Raw genomic sequence first — 25,691 nt, forward strand, 5'->3', positions numbered from 1 at the left:
GAAAAGTTGCTCAAAGAGACTGCTACTCACACATCAGAATGGCTACACTAAGAAAGAAAGAAAATGCCAAGTACTGACATGGATGAGAAACAATGGGGACTCCTAGGTACTTTCTACAAGAGTGTGAATTAGTACAATTACTTTAAAAATTACTTTATTGAGGTATGATCAACAGGTAAAAAGCTGCACATATTTAATGTATACAACTCTACGAGTTTGAGGATAAGTATACATCTGTGAAACCATCACCATCATCAAAGTCATAGACATATCCGTCACCTACCAAGTTTCCTCCTGCATTATTATTATTATATTTATTTTTGAGACAGAGAGAGACAGAGCATGAACAGGGGTGGGGCAGAGAGAGAGGGAGACACAGAACCTGAAACAGGCTCCAGGCTCTGAGCTGTCAGCACAGAGCCCGACGCGGGGCTCGAACTCACGGACCGCGAGATCGTGACCTGAGCCGAAGTCGGCCGCCTAACCGACTGGGCCACCCAGGTGCCCCGCATGACTGTAACTTTGTACCGCTTGACCATCGCCTCCCTGTTTCCCCCTCCCCAAGCCCCTGGCAACCACAATTTTACTCTCTGCATCTATGATTTTTTTTCACTATTTTCAGTTCCAGGTATAAGTAAGAGAATATTTGTCTTTCTCTGTCTTATTTCACTTAGCATAATTTCCTCCAGGTTTACCCATGTTGTCACAAATGGCAGGATTTCCTTCTTTTTAAAGGATGAATAATATTCCATTGTATATATATGCCACACTGAACATCCCTCCATTCTGTTTTCCACAGTGACTGCACACTGGAAATTTACATTTCCACCAGCAGTGCACAAAGATTCCCTCTTCTCCACATCTTCACTAACACTTATTATCTTTTCTTCTCTTAATAATAGCCATTCTAACAGATGTGAGGTAATATCTCATTGGGTTCTGATTTGCATTTCCCTGATGATTAGTGGTGTTGAGCATCCTTTCATGTACCTGTTGATCATTTATATGCCATCTTTGAGAAATGTCTATTCAGGTCCTTTGTCCATTTTTAAATCAAATATATATATTTGAGCTATTGAATTATAGGACTTTTTTTTGGGATATTGACCCTGTATTATAATATGGTTTACAAATATTTTTTTCCCAATCCATAGTTTTCCTTTTCATTTTGTTGATTGTTTCTTTTGCTATGAAGTTTTTGAGTTTAAATTAGTCCCACTTTTTTATTTTGCTTTTGTTGCTTGTGTTTTTGGTGTTATAGCCGAGAAATCATTGTCATGACCAATACCAAGGAGCTTTTTCTCTGTTTTCTTCTAGGGTTTTGTGGTTTTAGGTATTATGTTTCTTTAATCCATTTTGAGTTGATTTTAATTCTTTTGCATATGGATATCCTGTTTTCCCAGCACCATTTATCCAAGAAACTATCCTTCTCCCCTTATGTACTCTTGGCTCCCTTGTTGAAGATTGTATATGTATGGGTTTATTTCTGGGCTCTCTATTCTGTTCCATTGATCTATGTTCTGTTTTTATCAGCACCATAGTGTTTGATTACTACGGCTTTATAATATAATTTGAAGTAAGGAAGTGTGATGTCTCCAACTTTACTCTTTTTGCTCAAGATTGCTTTGGCTATTCGAAGTCTTTTGTGCTTCCATATGAATTGTAGGATTTTTTTTTTTTCCTATTTTTTGTGAAAAATGCCACTGGAACATTGTTAGGGACTCCATCCAATGTGTAGATCTCTTTGGGTGGTATGGACATTTTAACAATATTAATTCTTCTAATCCAGGAACATGGGATGTCCTTCCATTTATTTTTTGTGTCTTCTTCAATTTCTTTCATCAAGTGTAGCTTATGCACCTCCTTAGTTACATTTGTTCCTAAGTTTGTATTGTTTTTAATGCTATTGTGAATGTGATTTTTTTTCTTAATTTGTTTTTCAGTTTGTGGTTCGCGTACAGAAACATAATCAAGTTTTGTATGTAGATTTTGTATCCTGCAACTTTACTAAATCCATTTATTCTGAGTTTTTTGGTGGAGTCTTTTGGGTTTTCCATATGTAATATTCCACCTTCTTTAATAGTTGTGTTCATTTGCATTCTTCTCCACTAAGAGAAAAGTAAGTTACACCGACGGTCTAAGACGCAGCAATACTCCTTCCAGGCGAATCCTCAGTCAGCAGCAGCCTGCGGCTGCGCACTCAGGGAGACTGGAATTCCCACAAATCACTGGGCACCCTTAGGGGCGGGCCCAGGTTGCCTGCCGGGATCAATCGATCCGCCCAACCCTAGGCTTCTGAGTCATTTCCTCTTTGGGACTGCATTTCCCAGCGGCCACTACGCCGAGTTAGCGGCCACTTCTGGCATGCGGGGGTCGTTTTCCCGGTAGGGTGAGGCCCTAAGGTGGAGGAAGAAACCAGTGGCTGCCTGTGCTCATCAGGACCCCAGCCGGAGGGACTGCCAGTGTGGGTGGGCAGAGAGAGGACCTCAGGACGGGGCGCTGACAGGCACGCGAAGGAGCCTCGGCGGCCCGTGTGCGAGCGTGCAGCGAGGAGGGGGATTGTGCGAGCGCGAGTGGCGGACGAGGAATGTGGGAGTCTGTGCTTGGGGGCGCGCCTTGTGCTGCGGTGAGGGGAGAGGGGGCGTGTAGACACTGAGTAGTGCTTTGCTGTGGAGGTGTGTGTGTCAGTGGGACCATTGGCCCGCTGCTTCCTTCGTCTTCTCTCCCAGCCACGTGGCTGCAGCAGAGCAGTGGCCCCTGTAGGGAGGTCAGATACTGAGCCTAGAATGGAAGTTTCCTCAGGAGAGCCCAGACCTGGACCTGGGATGGGAATATTAGAGCTGGAAGTGCCTCTCTGGGGCCCCCACGAGGGCAGCTACTTGCTGAGACCCACCGCATTCTCCGAGTTCTGTCCCCAGGGACCAGGGAGACGGATTCCTCCTTTTACTTCCGCCCCTTTTGGTGCGAAATAAGGGAGGTGTGGCCCTGGAGTGTGCTTTCAGATTTAGTCTGCACTCCCAAGAAAAGCCTGGGGTCTCATGCTTTCCATCTCCTTCTCCTTCCCCAGAGTCGTTACCATTATCCCAAAGAAGGACCCCCAGGAGGATGAGAGTATTATTGCTGTACATCTAAAGTCAAGGGTGAGTTCGTGATTTATTTTGCTTAAGAAAAAAAAAGGTTTTTGGTTTTTTTTTTGGTTTTAGACTATATAGGTTCCAGTAAACTTTCAGGAAATGTAGGGGAGACGTGCAAATTGATACCCCGCCATTTGGTCCCCCATTGCCCTCACTTCTTCACTTACTACTCACTTAGCCATTGGGTAAATTTTTCACATCTGCTTGGGCACTCTGTTTTTCTAAGATGACACGGAAATAAGCCTCCAGCGACTGATGTTAAAGCTTTATTTTCGGGACTCCGATTTGGTAAGAAAGAGATTAGTGTTTAAGTGGAACCACACACCTTATATCTTTTGCTCTTAAGGGCCTGCTTTTCAAAGCAAGGGCAGAACAGAGATCATTAGCTTATTTCATTCAGTATGTGAGGCTTTCAGAAATGGGAGAAGTGATAGCAACAGGAGGTGGTATCAGTAAGAGCCAGGATTTTTCTAGCAAGTTCCATCAGTTGAAATTTGCATTGCTGGCCACATCTTGTGGAAGTTTGGCAGCTTGAGTTGTGTTTGGGGCTTCTTTTTGTGTGGACCTTGGGAAGCAGTGTAGTGTGGTTGAAACTAAGGGCTGTGGATCCAGAGTGCCTGGGTTGGAATATTGGTTTGCTTCCTGGCTGTCTCAGGTTTGTAATGAATGTTAAATGAGTTAATGTGTGGGGCGCCTGGGTGGCTCAGTCAGTTGAGTGTCCAACTTTGGCTCAGGTCATGATCTCCTGGTCAGTGAGTTCGAGCACCATGTCCGGCTCTGTGCTGACAGCTCAGAGCCTGCTTTGGATTCTGTCTCCCTCTCTTTCTGCCCCTCCCCTGTTCACGCTCTGTTCTCTCTATCTCATTAAAAATGAATAAATGTTAAAAAAAGAAAAAAAGCTGTTTTAAGTGAGTTAATGTGTATAAAGCCCCTTGGAGCAGTGCCAGGCATACAGCAAGTGCTTGATACGTTTTAGCTCTTGTTTATGCGTGGTCATTTTACCTCATTCCTCTCACCTTCTATACAACAGGGACATTAGGAATATGTGATATATGGGGGCACCTGGGTGGCTCAGTCAGTTAAGCATCCGACTTCGGCTCGGGTCATGATCTCGCAGTTTGTGAGTTTGAGCCCTGCATTGGGCTCTGTGCTGACAGCTCAGAGCCTGGAGCCTGCTTCGGATTCTGTGTCTCCCTCTCTCTCTGCCCCTCCTCTGCTTGTGCTCTGCCTCAAAAATAAATAAACATTAAAAAAAAATTAAAAAAGAAAAAAGAATTACATTCTCCAGGCTAGGCTCTGAATGTTTCAGGGTAGCATTCTAAGAAAGAGCAGGCCTTACGCCACATTTTATTATATGATTTACACGAGAAAAAGGGAAACAGTAGAGTTCCTTTAACAAATGTAATCTTTATCCTCAATAATAATGATGGCACATATCAAGCAGTTCACGTGTGTCATTGTACATTTTCATTGAATTTTCTTAGTATTCTTCCTGACGACCCTCTGTGCTCCTTACTCTATTCCTGTTTTACTAATGAGGAGACAGAGGCACTCAGAGGTTAATTGTCTTAGTTCAGATTCATATCCTGAATATGAAAGTAAAACTTGTGAGTTCTTTTTACTAATGACAGGATACTATGTTTGAAATTAGATATACTTTTTTTTTTCCCTAAAGTTTATTGATTTATTTTGAGAGAGACAGAGACAGGACGAGTAGGGGCGGGTTAGAGAGAGGGAGAGAGAGAATCCGAGGCAGGTGCCATGCTGTCAGTGCAGAGCCCGATGCAGGGCTCGAACCCACGAAACCGTGATATCATGACCTGAGCCGAAACCAAGAGTCAGATGCTTAACTGACTGAGCCACCCAGGCACCCCTAAATGTTTATTTATTTTGAGAGAGAGAGTGAGCGAGCGAGCATGAGTGGGGGGAGGGGCAGAGGGAGAGAGAGAGAATTCCAAAACAGCTCTTTGCTGTCAGCATGGAGCCTGACGCAGGGCTTGATCTCACGAACTGTGAGATCGTGCCCTGAGCCAAAATCGAGTCGGTCACTCAACCAAATGAGCCACGCAGGCACCCCTATACACACATATATTTTACAGACATAGTCATATTCTGCATCCTATTTTGTAACCTGATTTTTCCTACTTAGTATTCCATTACGTGGATGCCCTGCTGTATTTAACCAGTTGGCTTTGTTGGACTTAGAAAACCGAACACTGCTGAGCAGTTCCATCTACATCCTTTCCAGTTTTCTTGCCTTGCCCCACTTCTCCCAGTCCTGAGTTCACAGAGAGGTTCTGATTTGGATAATGTGACCCCTTCTTAGTCCTGAAAGGTGGGACCAAGGGAGGAGAATCTGCACAGAGTGGGATGAGTAGCCCAGTCGTCCTAGGCCTAGTCACATATCCAGAGAACGGAGGATCCCTCTTGTTGAGATATTTTGGAGGACAACGTGTTCCTTGTGGCTTGAGGGGAGAGCTTGATTTTGTCCGGACTCCTCACATTTGATGCCAATTTGTATGGCGGACGGGAGAGAGGGAAAAGGAGAGTGTATGAAGCAGAGAGGGACAGAAGAGGGATTTTAGGAAGTAATTGGAACATAGAAATGGAAGAACAAATTGTATTGTTTTTATTTTTTTAATGTTTATTTTTGAGAGAGTGACAGAGAGAGAGTGAGTTGGGGAGGGGCAGAGACAGAGGGAGACACAGAATCCGAAGCAGGCTCCAGGCTCTGAGCTGTCAGCACAGAGCCCGACGTGGGGCTCCAACCCACAAACCGCGAGATTACGACCTGAGCCAAAGTCGGACACTCAGCCGACTGAGCCACCCAGGCACCCCTATTTTTTTAATTAAGTTTATTTATTTTGAGAGAGAGAGAGAGAGAGAGAGAGAGAGGCAGGGAGGGGCAGAGAGAGAATCCCAAGCAGGCTCCCCATTGTCAGCACAGAGCCCAATATGGGGCTCAGAGTCACGAACCGTGAGATCATGACCTGAGCCGAACCCAAAAGTAAGACGCTTAACTGACTGAGCCACTCGGGCTCCCCAAAAAGATTTTTGTATTAATTTAAGTCACTTAGCACCAAGGCACAGCTTGGCTTAAGCCCTTCTCTTATTCTCTCTAGGAGTGGAAGCGTGAGGAAAATGGACCAATTTTGTCATTCTAAAAACATGGCCTATGTAAGTTGGTATCTCCTCTCCTTGAAATATGACTTTACATTTTCTTTATCCATTCCAGACGTGCCGGGGTAAGTAGGTTATCCCGCAGCACACAAGAAGTTTGCTCTGCAGCAGCGGGACACCGCAAGAACTTGCAGGCACCCTGCGCAGTTCCCAGTCACTCCTTTCCTGCAGTGTGGTTCTTCGCCCCCCCTCTGTGTTCCCCTTGAAATAATTTCCTTCGGTTTCACCATGATGCATGTGTGTGTGTAGTTTCAGGGATCTGTGTCATTCAGGGACGTGGCCATCAGCTTCTCCCAGGAAGAGTGGGCGTGTCTGGACCCTGCTCAGAGGGCTTTGTACAGGGACGTGATGTTGGAGAACTATAGCCACCTGCTCTCACTGGGTAAGACTATTTCCCCCGATGTTAATTAATTGGAGAGATTAATTCGTTTTGCAATAAAATTAGTATTGAGCAATTGTAATTATTAATAAATTGTTAGTGTCTGTTCTCTGGAATATCAGCTTTCTTCACCATGAATTTCAGGACTGTGTTTTAAGAAATAGATGTGTTCTGGGGTGCCTGGGTGGCTCAGTCGGTTAAGTGTCCGACTCCGGCTCAAGTCATGATCTCACGGTCTGTGAGTTTGAGACCCGCATCAGGCTCTATGCTGACAGCTCAGAGCCTAGAGCCTGCTTCGGATTCTGTGTCTCCCTCTCTGTCTCTGCCCCTCCCACCTCCTGCCCTGTCTCTCTCTGTCTCTGAAAAATGAATAAACCTTAAAAAAAAATTAAAAAAAAAATAGATGCGTTCAGGCCTGCCTGGGTGGTTAAGTGTCCAACTTCAGCTCAGGTCATGATCTCACGGTTCTTGAGTTTGAGCCCCACATCAGGCTTCACGCTTCGGATTCTCTGTCTCCCTCTCTTTCTGCCCCTCTCCACCTTGCGCACTCTCTCTCAAAAATAAATAAATAAACATTAAAAAAAAAAAAAAAGCCAAGTTCCTTCTTGTTCCCAAAGGAAATAGTTTGGGATTTGTTGGGTTGAAAATGGGCACGTGCATGAAATGCCTGTGTCTTGCCCACCCCTCTGAACTTTCTCCCTTACGCTTGCCCTCTCTGTCACTGCCCCTTTCTTAATGACCAAGGGACAGAATTAGGAATCTTGGACATGTATTGTATGATCATTCTCTAAGACAGGTTTCATATTGTGTTTGATCTCAGAATTACTGTAGATGTTCTGGGTTTTTTCTGACCCACTTGGAAGAAGAACAGTGTTTTGAGTTTTTCTATCAAAAGAGCCTCTATGATTTATGTGGTATTGATTGGGTCAACCAAATTCATTTAAAACCAAAGCGGACACATTCCATTTCCTTTAACAGACATTCCTTTACCTGCTTTGTAGTTTCAGGCTGTAAAGTTTGTATTTTTCACGAAATGAACATATTAAGAACGAACTAGAATGTTAAGGAGGCAAAATAAAGAACAACAATAAAAATACTATTAACTTTGTAGTACTATATGCTAGGCAATGTTGGAAGTGTTTTACATATACTAAATAATTTTAATACCAACCCTATAAAGTAGGTATTATTATCATCCCCATTTTAGAGATGGGAAAACTGATGGACACAGTTTAGATGGCTTGCCTGGGGTCCTGTTGCTACTGGGTATCAGGACAGGGTTTTCACCAGGCAGTCTGGCTTGAAGGTTCATGTTCTCAGCTACTGAATTGTACTTCTTCTCAAAGGACAGACCCTATGTGAGTTTAAATGACATAAGTCCTAAAAATAAATAAATAAATAAATAAATAAATAAATAAATAAATAACGTGAGTCCTTTGTCTAACCTAGCTGCTCTCATACAATCTTCTCAACCCTTCTCTGAAGTCTTTTCTTAGTATCATTTTGACTTTTAAATTATTACAAATTTAACCAGGTCTTAACCAAAGTTTTGTTTTGTGAGGTTTTGTAGATTTAAAAAATTCTTTTTCTATACCATGTATCATTTTTTTTTTTTTTTTTTAAGCAGGAAGGTCCATTTCTAAGCCAGATGTGATTACCTTACTGGAGCAAGAGAAAGAGCCTTGGGTGGTTGTGAGGAAAGAAACAAGTGGATGGTACCCAGGTGAGTAGGGGAGAAGCCGGCAGAGAGGGTCAGGAGAGGGTCAGAGATGACTCACACCCCTGAGATGTGGTTTGGAAAATTCCTTCAGAGACCCAAGACCTGTTAGATAAAGATGCCCGAGACCCGGGAAGGAAGTAAAGCTCACAGCGTGGGCTCTCCAAGGAACTTCATCTGTTGCCAGTCACCTCTCATTTTTGTTCTCTTATTTCCTCCCCTTTCAGCGGAGTGCCTGATTTCTTTCCCAATATGATCTTTTAACATGTATTTTGCATCCAGCTGTTTTCCAGCTCTACTTTTGCATTTGAATTTCTACATGTGTTTCCAGTGTCTAAAAAATGCATTCATATATTCAGCAAATATTTATTGAGTGTCCACTCCCAGCAAAGCACTGCTCAGCATTGTCTGTACAGTGAAATGAACATGACTGATAAGAGTCCCTGCTCTTGTGGACTTTACCTGCAGTTGGCAAGACGTGGGTTAAACAAGCCCATGAGCAAATCTGTAATGTCAGGAATCATGCTGTGCAGACAAGTATATAGGAGTAATGGGGTAGGAATGACAGGGCTCAGTTGCGGGGGGGGGGGGTGCTGGGTGGCTCAGTTGGTTAAGTGTCTGACTCTTGATTTCAGCGTAGGTCATGATCTCATGGTTTGTGAGTTTGAGCCCAGCATCGGGCTCTAAACTGACAGTGGGAGCCTGCTTGGGCTGCTCCCTCTCCCTCTCTCTCTGCCCCTACCCTGCTTGCTCTCTCTGTCTCTCAAAAATAAATAAATCGGGGTACCTGGGTGGCTCAGTCAGTTGAGCATCCGACTTCAGCTCAGGTCATGATCTTGAGGTTCCTGAGTTTAAGCCCCACATCGGGCTCGCTTCTGTCAGCTCAGAGCCCACTTCAGATCCTCTATTCCCTCTCTCTGCCCTTCCCCAGCTGGCACTCTCTCAAAAATAAATAAAAAACATTAAAAATAATTAAAAATAAACTTAAAAAAAAAAAAAGAATAACAGGGCTTGGGTGCTCAGAGCGCATGTCCTGAAGTAGGCATGCTTGCATAGAACTGTGAAGGAAGGTTTCGGGCCACAAAGATGGGACAGAGCATTCTGTGTGCTCAGACTAAGCGGGAGACACAGAGGCCCTGAGATGGAAGTGATTTCTGTGTGACTGGGAGCTGTAAGAAGGTTAGAACAGAATATGGGAAGGATGGTAGGAAGGGCGGTCTGAGAGTTAGGCCAGGACCAGATCATACGAGGTCCTGATTGTTATTGTGAGGAGTATAGAATGTTTTCCCCAGAGTTACTTACAGCCGTGTTCTGATCTGTATTGAAAGTTTTCCTCATTTCTTACTCTTTAAACAAAGGATGACAAGAATACAGAAGACCACATAAAACAAAGGATTGCATGATTAGTTGTTTTAAGATGTACATATATGAAACACCAGGTTGTGAGTTAGGATTTTGCCAGCTGTCCCGGAAGCCTGTTTTGTGTCTGTTTGCACGCACAAACCTTTCCTTCCCTGAAGGAGAGTTTTTCTCTAGAGGTTTATTGTCTGAGTGAGCATCTCCAGTCTGATTTTGTTTGGCCTTTTGTTTTAAAAAGTCTTAAGTCTCTTTCAAATTAAAGGTTCTTCTTGATTTTGTTGTTAACAGTTTTTTCTTGATTAAGTCAGATCACTTGTCCTGTAGTTTCACACCATCCGGATTTTGCTGATTGCGTCTTGGTGATATGGAGGAACATGTTCCACTGTCTCCTATTTCCTGTAAAATGATAGTTGAGTCTAGAAGCTTAATCAAACTTTTGAGGGAATTTTTTTTTTTTGGCAAGACTGTTTTCCTAGATAATGGTAATATTCTTCAGTCCATCGGCATGTGGTATCCGGGTTTCTTGTTTTAATGATGTTAGCAGTCATGGATAGTCAGTTACTATGTCCCTTAATTCACTAGAGGTTGTAAATTGGTGATATTATAATTCTGTCATTTATTCTTTATTAGCTAGGATGCATCTGTAAAAAGAAATATCACGTTATTTACTACTTGGTTACTCAGTTATACAGATCAAATAGAAAATTGAAGATATTGGGGTGCCTGGGTGGCTCAGTCGGTTGACCAGCCGACTTCGGCTCAGGTCATGATCTCATAGTTTGTGGGTTCGAGCCCCATGTTGGGCTCTGTGTTGACAGCTCAGAGCCTAAAGCCTGCTTTGGATTCGGTGTCTCACTCTCTCTCTGCCCCATCCCCCTCTCCCTCTGTCTCTCTCTCAAAAATAAATAAGTGTTTAACAAAATTAAAAAAATATATAATAGCAATCTCACATTTAAAAAAAATTAAAGGTATTCTTTTCCTTTGCTCACTAATTTTCTAAATAATGAGTTGGTTTCCTAGCGTCCTTTCAACGTTTTTTAATTTATTTTTGGGACAGAGAGAGACAGAGCATGAATGGGGGAGGGGCAGAGAGAGAGGGAGACACAGAATCGGAAACAGGCTCCAGGCTCCGAGCCATCAGCCCAGAGCCTGACGCGGGGCTCGAACTCACGGACCGCGAGATCGTGACCTGGCTGAAGTCGGACGCTTAACCGACTGCGCCACCCAGGCGCCCCACCTAGCGTCCTTTCAAAGGTGACTCCTTTTTTATGATGATTAGGAATACATGGAATTATAATATTTGATGTACTTCCCTCTGTTGTTACTATGTTTGCTGACTGTCAAATTGTCCCATCAATTGGCCAGTGCGAACCTCTTCGAGTTGGCTCTTGGAGCCCTTTTAACATGACCCTGGTGGCCTTTGAGAGACTCCTTCCTGTCTAATAAGACAGCCTGTTTCTAGGCTTGTCTTGTACATTTCCCCCACCCCCCCCCCTTTTTTTCCCCTCAAAAAAAGCCCTGCCTTTTTTTAATGGAAAATAGTCAATATAAATAGTCAATATAAACCCTGATATTTTTATTATTATTTTTTTTTATGGTTAGGTTTCTTCAGTCCCTTTTTATCTAAAGAGGTTTTGTGCCTTAAAATTTATTTTAATTTTTTTTACTTTGGTTTTTCTCTCTCACTCTTCTTTGGAGTCTAAGTACAGGCTAGTTTACTTAAAGCGTGGCATTCTGAATTCATGTGCTTTAAAGATTTTTCTCATGACTTGCTTCCGAAGGCTCCACAGTGGATTCCAATAGCATCATGAAGAATCACATCACATCCAGTCTCTTTAGAGATTGCTGTGGTTTTCGTCAACCAAGTATGCCTTTCCATTTCCAAAGGAATGAATAATCTCTGAGTTGAGCTTCAGCAGAATTTTAGTATGGCCAGAGACTGTAGTAAATGATTTCACTCATTTAAAATATGTCGAGACTGCTTTATTTTATAACCCAATATATGGTCAGTTTTTATAAATGTTCTGTGTGATTGACAAAGGAATGTGTATTTGTAGTCTCAAGTTTGTTTTGTGTGTGTTTTTTTAAATGTTTATTTTTGAGAGAGAGAGAGAGAGAGCAGAGGAGGGGCAGAGAGAGAGGGAGACACAATCTGAAGCAGGCTCCAGGCTCAGAGCTGTCAACAGAGAGCCCAACATGGAGCTCAAACCCATGAACTGTGAGATCATGACCTGAGCTGAAGTCAGATGCTCAACCGACTGAGCCACCCAGGCGCCCCATGTTGGAGCTATTTTCTTTGAAATGTGGTCAGTGGCACTCACTTCATAGTTGTTTTGTTTTGTTCTGTTTTTAATGTTTATTTTTGAGAGAGAGAGAGAGAGTGTGAGTAATTGAGGGGCAGAGAGAGAGGCAGACACAGAATCCGAAGCAGGCTTCTGGCTCCCAGCTGTCCATATATTGGGTTATACTGACCATATATCGGGTTATAAAATAAAGCAGTCTTGAGTCAGCACAGAGCCCCACGTGGGACTGGAACTCAAGAACCATGAGATCATAACCTGAGCTGAAGTCAGATGCATAACTGACTGAGCCACCCATGTGCCCCTTACTTTGTAGTTTTAAGTTTTGTGGCCTAACATGCGATCTGTTCTGGAGAATGTTGCATGGGCACTTGAAAAGAATGTGTGTTCTGCTGTTCTGGGATGGAATGTTCTGAATATATGTGTCATTCAAAGCCACGGTTTCCTTGTTGAATTTCTGCCTGGATGATCTATCCATTGATATAAGTGAGGTGTTAAAATCCCTAATTTTTTTAAATTATTTTTTAGAGAGAGAGAGCATGAGTGGGGGAGAGGGACAGAGGGGGAGAGAGAGAATTTTAAGTAGGCTCCACACTCGGCGCAGAGCCTCCTGTGGGGCTCAATCCCACAATCCTGGGATCATGACCTGAGCCGAAATCAAGAGTTGGATGCTCAACCAACTTAGCCACCCAGGCGCCCCACCTACTATTATTGCATTATTGTCAGTTTCTTCCTTTATGTCTGTAAACAGTGGCTTTATGTATTTAGGTGTTTCCATGTTGGGTGGATAAATATTTACAATTACTATATAGTATTGTTGGATTGTCCTCTTTATCATTATGTGGTGTCATTCTTTGTCTCTTGTTACAGTCTTTACGTTAAAGTCTATTTTGTCCAATATAAGTATCGCTACCACAGCTTTCTTTTTGCTTCTATTTGCATGGTAGATGATTTTCTATACATTCACTTTCAATCTTTATGTGTCTTTATGTCTGATATGAGTTTCTTCTAGGCAGCATGTAGATGGGTCTTGCTTTTTTATCCATTCAGTTATTGTAGGTCTTTTGTTTGGAGCATTTAGTCCATTCACATTTGAAGTAATTATTGATAGGTATGTAGTTATTGCCAGTTTGTTACTTGTTTTATGGTTGTGTTTATAGTTCTCTCTTCCTTTCTTCTCTTGCTGTCTTCCTTTGTGGTTTGATGGCTTTCTTTAATGTTATATTTGGATTTTTTTCTCTTTATCTTCTATTTATTATAGGTTTTTGTTTTGTGGTTACCATCAGCGTCATATATAACATCTTGGGTTGCCTGGGTGGCTCAGTTGATTAAACAGCCAACTTTGGCTCAGGTAATGATCTAACAGTTTGTGGGTTTGAGCCCCATATTGGGCTCTGTGCTGACAGTTCAGAGCCTGGAGCCTGCTTCGGATTCTGTATTTCCCTCCCTCTCTGTCCCTCCCCTGCTCATGCTCTGTCTCTCTGTCTCTCAAAAATGAATAAATATTAAAAAAAATTTTTTTAGATAACATCTTATGTGTATAGTAGTCTATATTAAGTTGATGGTTGCTAAAGTTTGAGTCCATTCTAAAAGAACTAAAGTTTTACTCCCCCCATTCTGTTTTATGTATATGATGTCATACTTTACATCTTTATTTAGTGAATCCCTTGGCTGATTTTTATAGATATAATTGATTTTTCTGCTTTTGTGCTTTAACCTTCATACTGGTTTTATAAGTGATTAATCTACTACTTTTATTATATGTTTGCATTTACCTGTGAAATTTTTTCCTTTCTTAACTTTCTTATTCCATTAAAAAATTTTTTTTAAATGTTTATTAATTTTTGAGAGAGAGAGTTTGAGCAGGGGAGGGCAGAGAGAGAGGGAGACACAGAATCTGAAGCAGGCTCCCGGCTCTGAGCTATCAGCACAGAGCCTGATGTGGGGCTTAAACTCATGAACCATGAGATCATGACCTGAAATTGAAATCGGATGCTCAACCAATTAAACCACCCAGATGCCCCAATAACTTTCTTATTCCTAATTATGGTCTTTTCTTTCCATTCAAAGAATGCCCTTTAATGTTTCTTGTAAGGCTGGTTTAAATGGTAATGAGCTCCTTTAACTTGTTTGTATGGGAGACTCTATCTCTTCTATTCTGAATGATAGCTTTGCTGGGTAGAGTATTCTTGGTTGCAGGTTTTTTTCCTTTCAGTACTTTGAATATATCATACCCCTCCCTTCTGGGCTGTAAAGTTTCTGCTAAAAATCAACAAAACAGCCTTAAAGGGTGTCTCTTCTATATAACATTTATTTTTCTCTTTTAAAATTCTCCCTCTGTTACTACTTTTTTGCTATTTTGATTACTGTGTGTCTTGATGTGGACTTCCTGGGGTTAATTTTATTGGGAGTTCTCTATGCCTTCTGGATCTGGATGTCTGTTTCCTTCCTCAGATTAGGAAAGTTTTCAGCTATTATTTCTTCAAATAAATGTTCTGCCCCCTTTTCTCTCTCTTCTCCTTCTGGAATCCCTATAATGTGAATGTTATTATTCTTGATGATGTTGCTGAGTTTTCTTTATCTATTCTCATTTTTTATTCTTTTTATTTTTTGCTGTTCAGCTTGATGCTTTTCACTACACTGTCTTCCAGGTCGCTGATCTGTTCTTCAGCTTCTTCTAATATGCTCTTGAGTCCCTCAGTGTTGTTTTGTTTTGTTTTGTTTTGTTTTATCTCCGTCATTGAGTTCTTCATCTCTGAGTGGTTCTTTTTTATATTTACTGTTTGTTTTTGAAGGCCTCACTGAGATCATGCACTTTTTTCTCAAGTCAGGTGAATATTTTTATGACCATTGCTTTGAATTCTTTATCAGGCACATTGCTTATCTCCATTTCATTTAGCTTTTTTGCTGTGGTTTTGTCCTGTTCTTTCATTTGGGACATATTCCTCTGTCTTCTCATTTTATATAACTCTGTGTGTTTGCTTCTGTATATTAGGAGAGTCAGTTACAGCTCCTGATCTTAAAAGTAGTGGCCTTAGGAAGAAGAGAAGTCCCATGGTGCCCTGCAGTGCAGGGTCCCCTGTTCACTAGATCCATATGCTTTTCAGCCTCTGCCTCACTGTTGTGGCAGAGCCTCTTCTGTCAGTCCATTGGCCTCAGTGCCCCACTTTGCCTGTTTTGGACAAGATTTGATCTCGGTGTTGTTAAGGGGTAGTCTGGGGCCTCCAGCGGCTTATAGTGTGGTGGTGTCAGCAGTTAGACTAGATGCCTGCTCTCAGCCTGTCTGCTGGGGCTGTAGTTGAACCAACCTGCAAGGCACCCTCTATGCCTTGTCCCCTGAGAGGCTTTCCCTGGGGGGCAGGGCCGGCAGCCAGACCAGATGCCTGCCCTCAGTCCATCTGCCGGGGCTGCGGTCACACTATTGCTAGCTATGAGGTTCAGTTGCCAGAACCGCAGGCATACCCATGTGTGTGTGTGGGGGGGGGGTGGGGGTGGTTATCTTCCCCCCTCCCCAGAGCAGGAGTCACTTTGGAGTGGGGCGGGTTTGATGGGGCAGATCCACAGGAGAATGTGGAGGTGGGGCATGCAGTGCTAGCAAGGTCGGTGTTGTGTGTTTGCACTGGTTCCCTGAAGCTCCCAACTGTCTAGGCAAGTGTTGGTGGCACAGGGAGTGGTTCCTGCCAGCTCTTTTGTTGTTGGAGAAGTTTCTTAAAGATCCCTGCACCTCCAGCACACATTCTGAGATTGGTAAATAAATGTTTTTCATGTATACCGCAGGCACTTTTCAAACTGCCGCTTCTGTGTTGTAGCTTAGCAGGTTGTTTGTTAATGCTGGCTCTTTAAGGATGGGGACTCAAATTTCCCGTCAACCTCTGGCTTTCCCAGAACTAAGCCTGCTGATTTTTAAAGTACCTAGAGTTAAGTACAGTTTACCCACTGATTGTAAAAACTTGTGAAGTTAAGCCCCACTGGTTTTCTTTCTTTTCTTTTCTTTTTTTTTAAATATTTATTTTTGAGAGAGAGCATGCAAGTTCGAGAGGGGAAGAGAGAGGGGCAGAGAGAGGACAGAAGATTAGAAGCAGCTTCTGTGCTGACAATAGATAGCCCAATGTGGGGCTTGAACTCACAAGCCATGAGATCATGACCTAAGCTGAAGTTGGACGCTCAATCAACTGAGCCACCCAGGCGCCCCTGTACTTAAACTGTTTTGAATGGTTTGCCTTTACTCTTACAATAAAATCCAAAACGCTTGCCACAGATAATGAGACCACCTATGAAGCCACTGCCACCCTTTGGATCCTGTCTCTACCACACTGCCTTCTTTCAGCGCTTAGAACATGATAGAACCTTTTTTCAATAACTTCATGCTTCACTTAGACTGTTTTCATCATACGAGAGTCCTGTGGCCTGAGGTGCTTATAGGAGACACCATTTTCATTTTTTAAGACTCAAAAGAAGGGGCGCCTGGGTGGCTCAGTCAGTTAAGTGTCCGACTTTGGCTCAGGCCATGATTTGTGATTCGTGGGTTTGACCCCTGTGTCAGGCTTGTGCTGACAGCTCAGAGCCTGGAGCCTGCTTGGGATTCTGTGTCTCCCTCTCTCTCTTCCCCTATCCCCCCCAAAATAAATAAACATTAAAAAAAAAAAAAACAGTTTAAGTACAGACCCTTAAACTTTGATTTGCATCAGAATTATCTGATAGGGATGTTAAAAATACAGCATTTTAGGACTTATTCCTAAAAATTCCGATTCTATGCATCTGAGTTGCTTGAACATCAGCTTTTGTAACAAACCTACCAAAGGATTTTGACTTAATACCTAAATTTCACAGTTAATCTCTTCCCTATTATGAGTATCACCATCTTATTTACATAAACTTTCTTCATTTTTGGAGCTTTTCTTATCATTTTTCAAATTCTCTGAAAGTATATTATATGTACTTTCAATATATATCTTTTTTATTTTTCTTGCTCTATATATTTTTAGAGTTATGTATTCTTTTTTAAAAAATTTTTTAACTGTTATTCATTTTTTGAGAGAGAGACAGAGCGCAGGTTGGGGAGGGGCAAAGAGAGAGGGAGACACAGAATCCGAAGCAGGCTCCAGGCTCTGAGCTGTCAGCAGAGCCTGACGCAGGGCTTGAACCCACGAACCGTGAGATCATGACCTGAGCCAAAATTGGATGCTTACCCGACTGAGCCACCCAGACGCCCCTAGGGTTATGTATTCTTTAGTGGATTTTGTACATGTGTATGTACAGACAAATAAAATGTGTTTGCTCTCTCCTTTTCTTTCAGATTTGGAGTCAAATTATGGAGCTAAGAAGTTATCTCCAGAAAATGATATTTACAAAATAAATTTGCCCAAACAGAGTATAACGCAAATAAGTAAAACTCCTGGCCTCAAGGCCTCCAATTGTAGAAATGACTCAAAATGCAGAAATAGATTTAGGGGACGACAGAGACATCAAGAGGGGTATATCAGTCAAAAGATAACAAGCTATGAAAAAATGCATACTTATACTCATCATATTTCTCTTATTCACAATACAGATAAGCCATATGAATGTAAGGAGTGTGGGAAGTACTTTAGTCGTGGTTCAAATCTTATTCAGCATCAGAGTATTCATACGGGAGAGAAACCCTACAAATGTAAGGAATGTGGGAAGGCCTTTAGACTTCTTATCCAGCTTACTCGCCATCAGAAATTTCATAGTGGTGAAAAACCCTTTAAATGTAAGCAATGTGGGAAAGCTTTTAGTTTTCCCACCCAGCTCAATCGCCATGAGAACATTCATACAGGTGAGAAACCATTTGAGTGTAAGGAATGCGGTAAGTCCTTTAATCGTAGCTCAAACCTTGTTCAACATCAGAGTATTCATACGGGTGCAAAACCCTATGAATGTAAAGAGTGTGGGAAAGGCTTTAATCGTGGTTCAAACCTTATTCAGCACCAGAAAATTCATTCTAGTGAGAAACCCTTTGAATGTAAAGAATGTGGGAAGGCCTTTTGTCTTCCAGTAGAGCTTGCTAGACATCAGAACATTCATACTGGTGAGAAACCATTTACATGTAAGGAATGTGGCAAGGCCTTCAGTCGTGGCTCGAATCTTGTCCAACATCAGAGTATTCATACTGGTGAGAAACCCTACGGATGTAAGGAGTGTGGAAAGGCTTTTAGACTTCACCTACAACTTTCTCGACATCAGAAAACGCATACTGGTGAAAAACCATTTGAATGTAAAGAATGCGGGACAGCCTTCCAATATCAGTACCAACTTATTGAGCATCAGCGAATTCACACAGGTGTGAAACCTTATGAATGTAAGGAATGTGGGAAATTGTTTCGTCGTGGTTCAAACCTCATTCAACATCGGAGTGTTCATACTGGAAAGAAACCTTTTGAATGTAAGGAATGTGGGAAGGCCTTTAGACTCCATATACAACTTACTCGACATGAGAAATTTCATACCGGTGAGAAGCCCTTTGAATGTGGAAAATGTGGAAAAGCCTTTAGTCTCCTCACCCAGCTTCATCGCCATGAGAACATTCATACAGGTGAGAAACCATTTGAATGTAAAGAATGTGGAAAGTCCTTTAATCGTGTCTCAAACCTTGTTCAACATCAGAGTATTCATGCTGGCGTGAAACCCTATGAATGTAAAGAGTGTGGGAAGGGCTTTAATCGTGGTTCAAACCTTATTCAGCATCAGAAAATTCATTCTAGTGAGAAACCCTTTGAGTGTAAGGAGTGCGGGAAGGCCTTTAGGTATCATTACCGACTTATTGAACATCATAGAATGCATACTGGGGAGAAACCCTTTGAATGTAAAGAATGTGGGAAGGCCTTTACTCTTCTGACACAGCTTACTCGACATCGGAACATTCATACTGGTGAGAAACCATTTAAATGTAAGGAATGTGGCAAGGCCTTCAATCGTGGTTCAAATCTTGTTCAACATCAGAGTATTCATACTGGCGAGAAACCCTACGGATGCAAGGAGTGTGGAAAGGCTTTTAGACTTCACCTACAACTTTCTCGACATCAGAAAACGCACACTGGTGAGAAACCGTTTGAATGTAAGGAATGTGGGGCAGCCTTTAGACATCAGTGCCAAGTTATTGAACATCAGCGAATTCATACAGGTGTGAAACCCTATGAATGTAAGGAATGTGCAAAGAGCTTTAGTCGTGGTACAGACCTTAGAGTACATCAGAGAATTCACACTGGTGAGAAACCCTTTGAATGTAAGGAATGTGGGAAGGCCTTTCGACATCATTATCAGTTTCTTGGACATTCCAGAATTCATACTGGTGAGAACCCCTATGAATGTAAGGAATGTGGGAAATGCTTTATTTGCAGTAGTGAACTTAGAGTACATCAGAGAATTCATACTGGTGAGAAACCATATCAGTGTAAGGAATGTGGGAAGGCCTTCAGTCGTAGCTCAAACCTTATTCAACATGTTAAAATTCATACTGGTGAGAAGCCCTATGAATGTAAGGAATGTGAAAAGGCCTTTAGCAATAATTATGAACTTACTGTACATCAGAGAACTCATACTGGTGAGAAACCTTATGAATGTAAGGAATGTGGGAAAACTTTTAGACTTTGTTCAGTCTTTACTGCCCATCAGAGAATTCATACAGGTATGAAACCCTATGAATGTAAAGAATGTGGAAAGAGCTTTAGTTGTAGCTCAAACCTTATTCAACATGAGAGGATTCATACTGGTGAGAAACCTTATGAATGTAAGGAATGTGGGAAGGCCTTTAGACTTAGGTCAGTGTTTATTGCCCATCAGAGAATTCATACAGGTCTGAAACCCTATGAGTGTAAAGAATGTGGGAAAGCCTTCACTGTGACTGGTCAGCTGACCCGACATCAGAAAATTCATAATCGTCAGAAGTCCTATGAATATAAGGAATGCGGGGAAAAAACCTTCCCTGGTTATGAACAGCTTACTCATCATCAGAGAGTTCACAGTGGCAAGAAACCCTATGGATATAAAAGAATGTGGGAAGACCTTCCATCACGGACTGAGATTTGCTCAACAGCACAGTATTCCTACTGGTGAGGAACTCCTTGAGTATAAGTAATGTGGAAGGATTGACAGTCACAGCAAACACTTTAGAGTAGAGAAGACATTCTGATGAGGGAGTCTTTAAATGTAAGAAATACAGGGTGGCCGTCGTGTTCATTGTTTACTAATCATGAAAGATATTTTACTACGTATGTTAATTTCATGCATTTAGAAAAGCCTTCAAACTCCAACTGGAGAAAAACTATCCTTGGAACAAATATAAGCTACATCTACCTGAGGCATGTGCTTTATTGCTATTTCACTACCTATGTGACATTAGACTAGGTGCCTCGCCTCTTTTTGCATCATTTATAAATGGCAATGGTAGTGAGTACTAGTGCAATTATAGGAATAAATGTGTTACAGTACGCAGAAAATCCTTGAAAAAGTATTTGGCACATGCTTGTGCTCATAAAGGATAGCTTTTACATTGTTCCATTAGCATTACTGTTACTGAGGACAGGAAAAGTGTATTGTGAATCATTTAGAAAAACCTCATCCATTCACTATTAAGTTTTAAGTAACTCCGTATAAAATTTCATGGGAGGTAAAGAACACGTGAGGATTTTCATTAAGAGCTCATCCCTTAAGTTACATCAGAAAGTTAATTTTGGAAAGAAACCCTATGGATTTCGTGCGTGAGGAGATATTGAGAAAACAGCTGTTGAAGACTCAGGGAGAGTTTTTGAAGTGACTTGTCTATAAAAGGCAACAGGCAGAAAATGTATAATTTATATTCTCTGTCCAGAAGTTAAGATAAATTAAATATTAGTGAAAGAATAGCAAACTAAAAGCTATCCATTTATGTTATCCAACTCTTTATCATGAAAATTGCCACACGTATGAAAAAATTGAAAGAATAAACACCCATATACCCCTTCTAGATTCAGAGTTGTTAACAATTTGACATTTATTTTTCTGTATATTTTATGTTGTGCCATTGAGAATATGCTTTAGACATCATGTACTTTACCCCTTATTACATCAGTATGTATCTCCCAAACATAAAGACAATCTCATATATAGCCATAGTACCATAATTACCCTTAAGGAATTTATCCATAATTCCATATTACCTATCTTCATTGGCCTCTAAAATGCCTTTTTTAGGAGTTCATCTTCTGAATAGCATGCATTCCAGATTATGTATTATATTTGGTTTTAAGCTCTCTTTAGTCTTTTTTAGTCTAGGATAGTAACTCAAATTTTCTGGAGTACCAGAATCATCTGTGACTCCTAGTAAAAATACAGAGGTCCAGGCCCACTGAGCCTCTGTATCTTTACTAGTTCTGCAGGGGATTTTGGTATGTGCTACAGAGAGTCACTGGTCTAGAAACTTTCTCCTTAATTTTTAAAAAAATTTTTTAGAATGTTGACTTCATGAGAAGTCCAGGAAAATTGCCATGTGTTTAGATTTTCTGTTTCTATATGTCATTTAGCTTTGTTCTGGCTTTTGTATTTTCTGTACAAAGGAAATTGGGTCTAGAGGCTGCATTAGGTTCAGATTAAATGTTTTGAGGGGAAAATACTTGGTAGGTTATGTCTGTATGTCGTATTGCAACATGTCAGAAAACATGTAAGGACAGGTCATTACTTTGTTAGTAAAACTAAATTTGATCATTTGGGTAACATGGTACCAGATCTCCATTGTAAAGATCTTTGGAGAGACTGTCACCTCTTTGGAAATTTATACTCCTGTATTTAAATCCTAAATCAAATAGAAAATAAAAAATGAAAATAGACCGTTCAGGAATGAATTGCATTAAAATGCAAACATGATTGAACTTGTAGAATGTGCCTGAAGCTATACTCTGTACAAAATTAATACTCTTCAGTGTATACAAGGTTATTTTGACCAGAACCTTATTTTGTTGTTGTTCAGCACTTTATCCCCAGCACCTTTATTGCATCTGGTACATGAGAAATTGATAAACTTTGGGGGGGGGGGGGGGGGGAATTGAGCCTGCAACTCAAGAAGCTATAAAACAAGAGAATAAACCTTAAGCCAATACAAGGAAGCAACACTAAAAATGGGAATTAACAGTTGGGGAACAGATTTCATTTTTTACTTTTTTTTTAAATTTTATTTTTTATTTTTTAAAATCTACATCCAAATTAGTTAGCATAGAGTGAAACAAGGATTTCAGGAGTAGATTCCTTAATGCCTCTTAGCCATTTAGCCCATCCCCCCTCCCAGAACCCCTCCAGCAACCCTCAGTTTGTTCTCCATATTTATGAGTCTCTTCTGTTTTGTCCCTGTCCCTGTTTTTATATTATTTTTGTTTCCATTCCCTTATGTTCATCTGTTTTGTGTCTTAAAGTCCTCATATGAGTGAAATCATATGATTTTTTGTCTCTGACTGACTAATTTCACTTAGCATAATACCCACCAGTTCCATCCATGTAGTTGCAAATGGCAAGATTTCATTCTTTTTGATTGTTGAGTAGTACTCCATTGTATATATATGCCACATTTTCTTTATCCATTCATCCATCGATGGACATTTGGGCTCTTTCCATACTTTGGCTATTGTTGATTCATTTTTTACTTTTAAATTTTTTCCAGCCTTGGGTTATAATTGACATATAACACTGAGTAGGTTAAGGTGTACAAAATAGTGATTCCATATATGTATATATTGCTAAATGATTACCATAATAAGCTAACACATCTGTCACCTCACAATAGTTACCTTTTTGTGTGTGATGAAAACTTTTAAGATCTACTCCCTTAACAACTTTGAGGTATATGATACAGTATTATTAACTAGTCACAATGCTATACATTACATCCCTAGAACTTATTTATCTTTTAAGTGGAAATTTGTACCCTTTCACCACCTTTGCCCATCCCCCAGCCCCACCCCTGCCACTGGCAAGCCACCAATCTGTTCTCTGTATCTGAGTTCCAGGTGTTTTTGAATTCTACATGTGAGTGAGATCATACAGTATTTATCTTTATTTGACCTACTTCAGTTAGCATAATGCCCTCAAAGTTTATATGTGTTAAAAATGGCAGGATTCCCTTATTTTTTATGGCTGAATAATATTCCATATGATATATAATATTCCAATATGAAATACCACATTTTCTTTATCCCTCCATCCAATGATGGATACATAGATCATTTCCACTTCTTGGCTATTGTAAATGTAATGCACATGAGAGTGCTGATACCTCTTCAAGATAGTGATTTAATTTTTTTTTTTTTTTTTTTTGATGCATACCCAGAAGTGGAATTGCTGGATTGTGTAGTATTTCTATTTTTAATTTTTTAAAGAATCTCCTTGGGACTCCTGGGTGGCTCAGTTGGTTAAGCTTCCGATTTCAGCTCAGGTCATGATCTCACAGTTCATGGGTTGGAGTCCCGCTACAGGCTCTGTGCTGACAGCTCAGAGCCTGGAGCCTGCTTTGACTTCTGCGTTTCCCTCTCTGTTCCTCCCCTGCTTGCACTCTCTCTCTCTCTCTCTCTAAAAAATAAACAACAAAAAAGAACCTTACTGTTTGTCAGATTGAGTGTACCAATTTACACTTCCACCAGTTGTGAATGAAGATTCCTTTCTTCTGCATCCTTACCATCCCTTGTTATCTCTTGCCTTTTTTATTATAGTCATTATAATAGGGGTGAGGTAATATCTCATTGTGGTTTTGATTTGCATTTCCCTGATGATTAGTGATATCGAGCACCTTTTTCGTGTATCTGTTGACCATTTGAACATCTTTGGGAAAATGTCTTCAGGTTCTTGGACCATTTTTAAATTTGATTATTGGGGGATTTTTTTTTGTTATTGAGTTGCATGAGTTCCATATGTGGTTTGAAAATTTATTCTTCCTCCATAAGTTGCCTTTTCATTGTTTTAATCTCGTTTATTTTTCTGTGCAAAAGCTTTTTAGTTTGATGGAGACCCCCTTAATTTATTTTTGCTTTTGTTACTTGAACTTTATATGTCATATGTAAAAAATCATTGCCAGAGCTTTTTGCCAGTGTTTTCTTCTCGGAGCTTTATGGTTTCAGGTGTTAATATTTAATTTGTTAATCCATTTTGAGTTAATCGTGAGTGATGTAAGAAAGGGGTCTACTTTCATTCTTTGGCATGTGAATATCCAATTTCCCCCGCAGCCTTTATTGAAGAGACTGCCTTTTATTTATTGAGTATTCTTGGCTTTGTTGTCAGGTATTAATTGACTATGAATATATGGGTTTGTTTCTGGGCTCTCAATTCTGTCCCATTGATCTATGGGTCTGGTTTTATACTGATACCTTACTGTTTTGGTTACTATAGCTTTGTAATATAGTTTGAAATCAGGAAATGTTATATCTCTAGTTTTATTCTTCTGTGTCAGGATTGCTTTGGCTCTTCCAGGTCTTTTGATTTAAAGTCTATTTTGTCTGATATTAGTATAGTCACACTTACTCTCTTTTGGTCCTTTTTGCATGGAATATTATTTTCCCATACTTTCAACCTGTTTGTGAGTTTTGAGCTCATGTAGTTGGATCATGTGTTCTTTATCCATTCTGCCAATCACTGTCTTTTGATTGGAAGAGTTTAACCCATTTACATTTAAAGTAATTACTGATAAGGAGAGACTTCTATCATTGTGCTATTTGTTTTATGTATGCTTTATGAATTTTTCCCCTCACTTCCTACATTACTCTTTTGTGTTTAGTTGACTTTGGCGGGGGGTGGGGGGGGGAGTCGTGAAATGTTTAAATTCTTATTTTCTTTTGTGTATAGTGTCTTTGTAGTTACCATGGGGATTATATTTAACATCCTAGTTTTAATCTATACCAGTTTAATTTCAATAACGTATAAAAATTCTGCCCCTTTACAGCTCTGTATCTGCCTCTTTGGGTTGTTGATGTCACATAATTATGTCTTTATACACTGTGTGCCCCAAAGTATAAGGTGGTAATCTTTTAATGTGGAAAGTTTCTTAATGTAGAAAAGACTTGGAGTAACAAACCAAAGTTACAGTAACATTAGATGTCCTGTTATTCCCAGCCTATTGATAGTGATGCTGTGGCCGAGAATGCCTGAGACACTTGCCCAAGCCCATAGTCCTTGTAGCAAGCCTCCCAGACATTTCCCCTGCTGGGGCCAATGCTGTGGCTGGACCATCCCTTGTGGTTCTTATGATTGCAGAATATACCTCAGCAACGACCATCAGAGAACTTTGTTGAAGAACAGGTGTTATTACTCACAGATCCCAGATGGTAGTGCATGGCATACCTGAAAGCCGCACAGTGAGGTTGTACCTATAGGGAGAGAGAGTGTAGACCTGGGGCTCTGCCTTTATTAGGAACGGAGGGGAGGGGAGGGTGTCTAGAGTTTCACAGATGTACTCCTTATTGGCTAATTTATTTTTTTTAATTTGTTCAACGGTCATTTATTTTTGAGAGAGAGAGAGAGAATGTGTGTGTGTTGAGCGGGGAAGGGCAGAGAGACAGGGAGACACAGAATCCAAAGCAGGCTCCAGGCTCTGAGCTGCCAGCACAGAGCCGGGCGCGGGGCTCGAACCCACGAACTGCCAGATCATG

General features: G+C 40.9%; 1 protein-coding gene across 6 annotated transcripts in view; it reads left to right on the plus strand.

The window, feature by feature from the left end:
- The window catches only part of LOC132690555 (uncharacterized), a 48,131-nt gene extending 22,929 nt beyond the window's left edge, over nucleotides 1-25,202 (plus strand). The window contains exons 1-6 of one of the 6 annotated variants that reach the window (XM_078438431.2): nucleotides 2,319-2,675; nucleotides 3,068-3,140; nucleotides 6,257-6,311; nucleotides 6,564-6,696; nucleotides 8,318-8,416; nucleotides 17,366-23,362. In XM_078438431.2, the coding sequence (XP_078294557.2) occupies nucleotides 6,276-6,311; nucleotides 6,564-6,696; nucleotides 8,318-8,416; nucleotides 17,366-20,145 (3,048 nt within the window). In that variant the 5' untranslated portion in view covers nucleotides 2,319-2,675; nucleotides 3,068-3,140; nucleotides 6,257-6,275 and the 3' untranslated portion in view covers nucleotides 20,146-23,362. Of the gene's footprint in view, nucleotides 1-2,268; nucleotides 2,676-3,067; nucleotides 3,141-6,256; nucleotides 6,312-6,563; nucleotides 6,697-8,317; nucleotides 8,417-17,365 lie in introns of those variants that run through there. The other 5 variants (XM_078438429.2, XM_078438430.2, XM_078438428.2 and 2 more) reach the window with 5 other exon arrangements.
- The last annotated feature ends 489 nt before the right edge of the window (nucleotides 25,203-25,691 follow it).

Source organism: Panthera onca, chromosome E2, assembly GCF_046562875.1.
Source record: "Panthera onca isolate mPanOnc1 chromosome E2, mPanOnc1 haplotype 2, whole genome shotgun sequence".
NCBI classification, from domain to species: domain Eukaryota; kingdom Metazoa; phylum Chordata; class Mammalia; order Carnivora; family Felidae; genus Panthera; species Panthera onca.